The sequence below is a fragment of the Cucumis melo genome, chromosome 3 (genome assembly GCF_025177605.1).
Source record: "Cucumis melo cultivar AY chromosome 3, USDA_Cmelo_AY_1.0, whole genome shotgun sequence".
In the NCBI taxonomy this organism is placed as follows: domain Eukaryota; kingdom Viridiplantae; phylum Streptophyta; class Magnoliopsida; order Cucurbitales; family Cucurbitaceae; genus Cucumis; species Cucumis melo.
Window position 1 is genome coordinate 9,044,861 of NC_066859.1, and position 8,066 is coordinate 9,052,926.

Below are 8,066 nucleotides of genomic sequence, written 5' to 3' on the forward strand. Positions count from 1 at the left end.
TACCCTCTGTTCATATAACTTGGTCTTCACCCACGATTTTAGACCTTCGATAAAACAAAAAACTTTGTCTTTCTCTAACATATCGTGTATATCTAACATTAGTCCCGCATACTGTTTTACATACTCCTGAATGTTACTGGTGTGTTTCAGTTCATGTAATTTTTTTTAGCCAGAATTTCAACATTCTTAGGGAAGAACTGCGAGCGAAGTTCTTTCTTTAAAGCCTCTTAAGTGTCAATTGTGCAACGCCCTTCCTAAATGTCAACATATCAGGACCTCCACCATAAATTGACATCATAAGACAGATGCATCGTTGCTAATGTCATTTTGACTTCTTTGATAGTGTTTGTGGCCTTAAAGTATTGCTCGAGATGAAAAATGAAGTTCTTTAAGGTCTTTGCATCTCTTTCCCCACAAAAGTGCTTAGGTTTCAGAATCTTTACTTTGCTAACAGGGATTGCTCCTCCGAATGGAGCTTGGTTTGCCATTGCTCGCATTTTGAGATTGACCCTAGTGCTCATATCTGCGATTTCATTCCTGACGACATCATGACGACATCATTGTGAGAAAATCCTCTGATATGCCATTTATCATCTCCAAAGCGTCTTTTGAGAGATGTCGAGCTCAATGACACACCCCTCTATATGGGCAACAAAGCCTGTCGAACTGTCCCCACGCTCGTAGTTACTAGTTCTTCCAACTTTTACTTCTAGAGTGTCGACTCTTATAAAAAACTCTTGTATGGATAATTCATTGAGACTGTCAATTACCACATCGATAGTATCAGCTTTCTCAGAAATTTCTTCTAGATAGGACTCCAAGAAGCGGATAGAGTTGAGAACTTCCACTAGGTAGAGTATCTGCTCTTAAAGCTTTACTAGTCGGTCTTTATGGGTCTTGCCCAACTGATTCTTCGTTGTCATGTTTATGTCTTAACTGTCACTTAGCCAACCTCGCTCTGAAACCACTTGTCACAATCGTAACCTTTTAAACACAGGATGGGCAATCGTGCGACACTTGTTCTACTCGATTAACAAATTAGCCGTGTAAAATCCAAAAATTGTGGACAATTTACGGTATGATGTAGCCCCTCTTCACGTTCTTAAGAAATTTTTTATAAAATGAGAAAGGGAAAGGAAATCATTGAAAAGATCATAAAAGAAAGCATTGAAGACTGTTAATTGCAAAGAAAGCTTAGCTTAAAAAGAGTGCAACAAGGCTTAGTTGGGGATTTAACTACTATGTCTCCCTTATTGTACATTTTGAATATTTTTATCCTTGGCAGACTTGCATATGAAAATGTCGAAACGTCACACACTAGGTCGACAACATAAAAATGAAAGCAATAGATTAAACTAAGTAGAAAACATAAAGACAAGGTGATTTGAAGGTATTTGGATATGTGGCCATAGGCAAATAACGCGCTGGACAAGCATGTTCATGACATATGACACTTTGCACGCATGCTCAATGTGGATATATCAGCATGGCGCACGTGCCTCACTCGGACACATAAACATGGTATGCGCGGCATCATGTGCGCACGCCTTACACGACCAACGAGCTAGGTGTAGTCCAAGCACACACGCGATGGGCAAACGTGCCTATGGCTGCCCCTGGCGCAGACAGTCTCGAAAGATGCATGTCCATCCTAGGCCCATCTAGACACGTCCAAAAGTTCCAATGACGGTCCAAAAGGATACAATACCTTTAGAAGTGTCATGGTAGGTCTAGAATGTTCTAGAGTCATTTGTAAATTGTTAAACTGCCTTATATCTTCTAGATATACAGGTCCTCGGCCGACCTTCAAAGCACCTAGGTCGGTTAGGAAAGCTATAAATAGATGTAAGGTGGCTTATTTGTAATCACCCTAAAATCTTGGCATAACCTAGCCAAGTAAGACAACCTTGCCTCATCATTTGTACACAAGGTACCTTTACAAATGGTAATACCCTGGCAAAGGACTACACTCATTTGTATACAACTTGTACACAAGCAATCTTGGAACGCAAAGTACTCTTCCAAGAAGTGTCAAGCTAAGCTCCATCATTCTCACAAAATGATCTCTCTTGCCTTTCAACTATCTTAAATCTTCTACTGCCATATTCTTTCTCATAGTGCTTAGTGCACTAACCTCTCAAAGGCTTACTTGGCTACGTGGGCGTTAATATTAGTCAAGTGTTGTACGTTTGGTTAGTTGAAAAATCTAACCACGTGACAATAGACAAACATCAATTTTATTTTATTTTAGAGTCTCACCAAGTTCTTAAATAAAATGTTTATTGTAAGACAAACAAAAATGAAAATATGTTATTATAGTGATATAGAATTTTCACTATTAGTACAAGATATAAAAGCGAAAGGAAGAATGAATGAACACTCAACATTTAGAAAGTGTTTTGAGTAAAGAAGTAAATAGTGAGAAATAACGAGTACAAATGTGTGGAAAGTTATAAACTTCTAAGATCTACAGAACAAAAGATTGATAAGATATAAAATTGATGTTTTTTTAGTGATAGGAGCTACAAACTCCTTTGACCAAATATCGAGCAGGATTCACAAGTCATACTCTCTTACTCTACCAAATTCATTAGAAGTACATAATGGGCATGCATGTGAACGAATTAAAAAATTGGTATTTTTATTTTTATATTTTAAAAAAATTGGATGAATTGGCAATGGCCATGAATGAACCAGTTGTTAAAGTTTAGAGGACAAAACCCAAAAGAGAGAAGTGTACCTCATAAAAAACAAATCCACCAATTGAGAATCACATAAATTATAGGAAGACGTGTCACTCTATCGGCCGATCCTCAAACTCTTCCACCAAATCCACATGCACAATCTCCTTCTCTTCCCTTCCACCATACACTCAAAATCCCACTGATCTTCTTCTTCATAAAAACCCATATAATCATAAATTAATTTCCTCAAGTTTTTCTTTTCCAATTAAACAAACAACTCTGCAAAAGAGGCCTTTCTTCCACCATTTCCATGGCGGCTCAAACCATGCTCCTCACTTCTGGTGTGTGCGTCGGCCATGGTGTGTGTCTCAAAAGAGAATTGAGCCTTAGACCTAACAACAACCAATTTACTCGTCTCTTTTTCAATCCTCTGACGAACCATTCTGTTTCTTTACCGGCGCGTGGTTTCACCCCTCTTGCTGTGTTCAAATCCAGAACTAAAGCTCCGCCCAAGAAGGTAATTGATTAATTATTTTTTTTTTTTGTTATTATCAATATTATTATTAAATAAAATGGAATTAGAATGAAAGGATTTTGATATTGTTTTAGGTTGAGAAGCCGAAGCAGAAGGTTGAAGATGGAATTTTTGGGACTTCTGGTGGCATTGGTTTTACCAAGCAGAATGAACTCTTCGTCGGCCGTGTTGCTATGATCGGCTTTGCTGTAAGATCTATGGATCTATACGATTATTATTACATATAATTTTATTTATTTTATTTTTCGTAAAATTGATAGCTATTTTAGCAGATTTGTTGGAGAATCTATGAAACTATATTTCAAAATCTTTACTACTAAAATCATACAATATTTTTCTGACATTTTTACCATTGTTTTCAAGTTAGGTATTCTAAATCATCTAGTTTAAGTATGAGTTTTTATTTAATATATGTTTTTAATATTTTTAATTTTTACTTACATTTCACCATATTCTTTTTTTTTTTTTTTCAAATACTTGGTCTATTCATGATTGGTATTTAATCGAAAAATTCAATGTTATTTTTCTTTTTTCAAAAAGTCATTAGTACAATTGAACCAAATAAAATTTGAAATTTAGTAACTAAACTTGTAGTTTAATTAAATTAATCCAAACCCAAGATCGAATAAAATATATGAAATTTACTCACCAAATTTGTAATTTAACAAAACTATTCTAAAAAATTAGAGTGATGGTTTAGTTTCAGAGTGAACCAAGAATCAAACAAAATCGATTGGTTTTAAAATTGAATAAAGAAAAAACCCATGGGTTAATTTTTACTTAGTTATTGTTTTGTGACATTTTTTTTTTGTAACTGCACTTTGTAATAAAGACAATCGTATAGGAAAATAAGCATAACTGGAGTGGTAAATGTTACATTATCTCTCACACATCGCATCAATCCAAACTAAAAAAATTAGAATAAACTTAATCGGTATTTTTTGATATTTATGTAAAATTTGCAGGCATCATTGCTAGGAGAGGCGATCACCGGAAAGGGAATTCTAGCTCAACTCAACTTAGAAACTGGAATTCCCATTTACGAGGCCGAGCCTCTTCTTCTCTTCTTCATCTTATTCACTCTTCTCGGAGCCATCGGAGCCCTAGGAGACCGTGGAAAATTCATCGACGATCCTGAACCCGCCACTGGATTGGAACGCGCCGTCATTCCTCCCGGAAAGAGCTTCAGATCGGCCTTAGGTCTCAAAGAAGGAGGTAATTTTAATTACATCACAAACAATCAAATCAACTTACTCCATTCTTCTCTTCTCTTCAATTAAATCTAATTTATGACGCCTTTGTTCTGTTGAAGGTCCGTTGTTCGGATTCACCAAGGCCAATGAGCTGTTCGTCGGAAGATTGGCGCAGCTAGGGTTTGCGTTCTCGTTGATCGGAGAAATTATTACAGGAAAGGGAGCTTTGGCGCAATTGAACATCGAGACGGGAGTGCCGATCAATGAGATTGAGCCTCTGGTTTTGTTGAATGTTGTGTTCTTCTTCATTGCGGCGGTGAATCCTGGAACTGGTAAATTCGTGACGGATGAAGAAGATGATGAATGAAGAGATGGATTGTGCTTTAATTTTTCTCTGTACATGATGAACTTAGCAAGTCCTTATGTTCTTTCTCAGGGTTGTTGTGCTATTAGAACATTCTTATCCTCTGCTTGAGCACTCGAATCAACGAAATCGAAGTAACAAACTTTGGGTAGTTAAAGTTTAGGCAAACATCAGTCTTTTTGCTTCTTTCATTTTACTTTTCTCATTTTTCCCCCTTTGGATTGGGTGGAGAAAATTAATTAATAAATACATTAGCCAAGATATATTATAAACCTATAGTTCAATAACATAGTAGTAAATGATGCCTTAGAAAAATCAATTGTTGTACTGTATAATTACTACAAAGGGCAACACAATTCATTGCTAATCATCTCACGGCTGATTGGTCTCAAACCTAACAAATGAGCACTCATGAGAATAGAGTTAGAATCAAGATAGCATTTTTGTTCAAGAAAATAAGAAATAGATCAACATGATAGAGAAAGAAATTGTATCTTTGTAAACCAAAATCTTTTTCCACTGTCTATGTCTAAATTTAAAAAAAAAACAATATATTTGTTTAATTAAAGTATTAGGTTTATAACCATCAAATGGTTATCTTACGTATAACCATCAAAAGAACAAGTCATTTCTATTAGATAGTTGGTATCCAATAAATTATGATACTTCTAAAATTGCTCCAATGTAATGAGCTTACGTTCTTAGATCAACCATAATTGAAACCAATTGTAAAAAGAATGAGATTCATATGCTTACTTTTACTAGAAATTTATGCAATAGTAACGAAAAAAAGATAATGTTAATTTACTATCACATAATAGAAGTAATGAGAAATAAATAATTACAATAATATCCTTTTTATATTTTTAATGCAATTTAATGCCTTAGACTTGTCACGTTGGCACAACGTACCTAACAAACACGTTAGATGGTATTTGCCGTCTGGTTAGTTTTTTAGGGTCCATTTGGTAACATTCTTGTTTCCTGTTTACTGTTTTTTTTTTCTTTCATTTTTTAAGAAACGAAGGTATTTGGTAACGTTACTTGTTTTTCGTTCTAAAAAATAGAAATGTTTTTCATTTTATAACAAATTATTGAGAACACAAAAAAAAAAGTAGTTTTTCAGTTATTTCTATTGGTTTCCTTTTTTTCAATTTATTTGTATTTGTTTCCTTTTTCTCAATTATTTTTATTGGTTTTCATTTCTTTTATGACAATTATTTTTTTTTCTTTTCATTTTTCTCAATTATTTTTATTTGTTTTCTTTTCTGTTTTTTCAATTATTTTTATTGGTTTCATTTTAATGTTTCTCAATTATTTTTATTGGTTTTCTTTTCTTTTTCTTAACTATTTTTATTGGTTTCTTTTCTTTTTTCAATTATTTTTATTGGTTTCATTGTCCTATTTTTCAATTATTTTTATTGGTTTCCTTTTCCTTTTTCTCAATTATCTTTATTGGTTCCTTTTCTTTTTTTTTTCAATTATTTTTATTGGTTTTCTTTTCATTTTTCTCAATTATTATTATTTGTTTCCTTTTTCTTTTTCTTAATTATTTTTATATTGGTTTCCTTTTCCTCTTATCTCCATCGTCTTTCCCAAATAATCATCCTCTTCCTCTTTCACCCATCTTCTTCCTCTACACACCCTCTTCCTCTTCACCTCTCATCGTCTTCCTCTACAACCCGGACTCTTCCTCTTCGCTAGACTGTTCCTCTTCGTCGGATCCATATTTTTTGTCTGACTCTTCCGCTTTGTCGGATCTATAGTTTTCATCTTTCTCTTTTCACGGATCTGAGTTTTCGTTGTGGGGTTTTCTCTAAAACATCATGGGTAGTAAAGTTAATGGTTAAATTTTGTTTTGTTTCTTTCAATTCTGATTATTGAAGATATAATAATTTTAAATTAATATTACATTCTAGATGTCACAAAATATCGATGAGGTTGTTGAAATTGATGGATTAAGAAGTGAGTCGACATCATCTAAGAGAAATGGTCCAAGTGAAAGATGATATTGTCAATCAAATTTACCAACATTTGAAGGATAGATATAATTTTATGTTTATGTTATTATTTTTATTCATGCATCGGTACTTCTTCCTATTAAATGAATAAAATTTTGATAATTTTATTTTTTATGTTTGATGGATGACCTATATTTTTCTTTAATGTTTAATTGAAGTAGATGTGAAAAATAAAAAATAAATCTAGAAGAAAATCAAGAAACAAGAAACAGTTATCAAACACATTTTTTGTTTCTGTTTCTTTTTTTCAAGAAACAAGAAACAGAAACAATTATCAAACACATCCTTGTTTCTTGTTCTAAAAAAAGAAGAAACAGGAAACAAGAAACAAGAAACATAGAATAGGAACGGTACCAAATGGGCCTCTAATTTTCACTAGGCTTTGACACATTCTTTTCCCTCGTTCAATGTTCATTGCTTCAATCTAGAATGTGTCTTTGTATCCCCCTGTGCTTCCCCATCGTCCTTGCTTTTTTAGTCATTTTTTTGCTATAAACTTGATTGATAAGCTCTGTTCTTAGTCAGCTTTGGGTAGTCTTTTTTTTTTTAAATACCATCTTCTCATTTGATATCAACACATCAGCCTTGTCTACTGCATCTACCTGATCACATTAGTCTCCCTTCTCATCATCTTAGGCTTGAAAGTTTAGCCAAGTCGAGTGAGCTAAACTCCTAGTCTCCTCAGCTGACACCTACATACTTGAGCCTTATCGATCGCTTATGTTTGGTCATATCAGTCATGACTTCATCATGTTAGGCTCGTGGGTCGAGCCTAGCTGAGCCATCTAATCTTTCTTCTTCTTTTCTTTTTATAAACTACCACAATTTTGTCCTATTTTTTTCTTCACTTCACGTCTTCCTCAGGTAATTTCCTCTTCTTGAAATAATATTTCTTTCTTTCTTTGCATAGATAGTGAAAGTAGTTCATCTTGGCACCTCATCAAAGCAATGACTCCTTTTCTCTTAACGAACATTCTGATTCTGCTTATGATAGGGATAAATATGCTTATGAAGATCTTGACATCTTGAATAAAAAAACTCTTACTTTTCCATCTTTTGTAAGCAATGCTCATCTTGAGCTTTTAAGTCATGAGTATAACATTCCTATGGTCGTCTGCCCAAGGATTTCCAATCCTCATTAACACATCGACGACCCACCATCGAGTGAAGTTGCCTTTTACTTATGTTTTCTTTTGATGCTCGGTTGTTTCTCCCTTTTTTCCTTCAAAATTGCTTGTATTTACTGTTAGGCCCTAATCTAGAAGAGAG

The 8,066-nt window shown here is 34.0% G+C and overlaps 1 protein-coding gene across 1 annotated transcript; it reads left to right on the top strand.

Moving 5' to 3' along the window:
• Positions 1–2,715: 2,715 nt before the first annotated feature.
• Positions 2,716–4,944, top strand: LOC103504056 (photosystem II 22 kDa protein, chloroplastic). The gene is made up of 4 exons (XM_008468488.3): positions 2,716–3,201; positions 3,294–3,407; positions 4,185–4,434; positions 4,532–4,944. Exons 1-4 carry the CDS (start codon positions 2,995–2,997, stop codon positions 4,777–4,779), a joined length of 819 nt encoding a protein of 272 aa, XP_008466710.2. The 5' UTR covers positions 2,716–2,994; the 3' UTR covers positions 4,780–4,944.
• The last annotated feature ends 3,122 nt before the right edge of the window (positions 4,945–8,066 follow it).

What these genes read in the sequence shown, in the direction of transcription:
- LOC103504056 (XM_008468488.3), top strand. Translation starts at nt 2,995, where the DNA reads ATGGCGGCTCAAACCATGCTCCTCACTTCTGGTGTGTGCGTCGGCCAT. An exon ending in CTAAAGCTCCGCCCAAGAAG is followed by an intron (nt 3,202 to 3,293) that starts GTAATTGATTAA and finishes ATATTGTTTTAG; the next exon opens with GTTGAGAAGCCGAAGCAGAA. An exon ending in CTTAGGTCTCAAAGAAGGAG is followed by an intron (nt 4,435 to 4,531) that starts GTAATTTTAATT and finishes GTTCTGTTGAAG; the next exon opens with GTCCGTTGTTCGGATTCACC.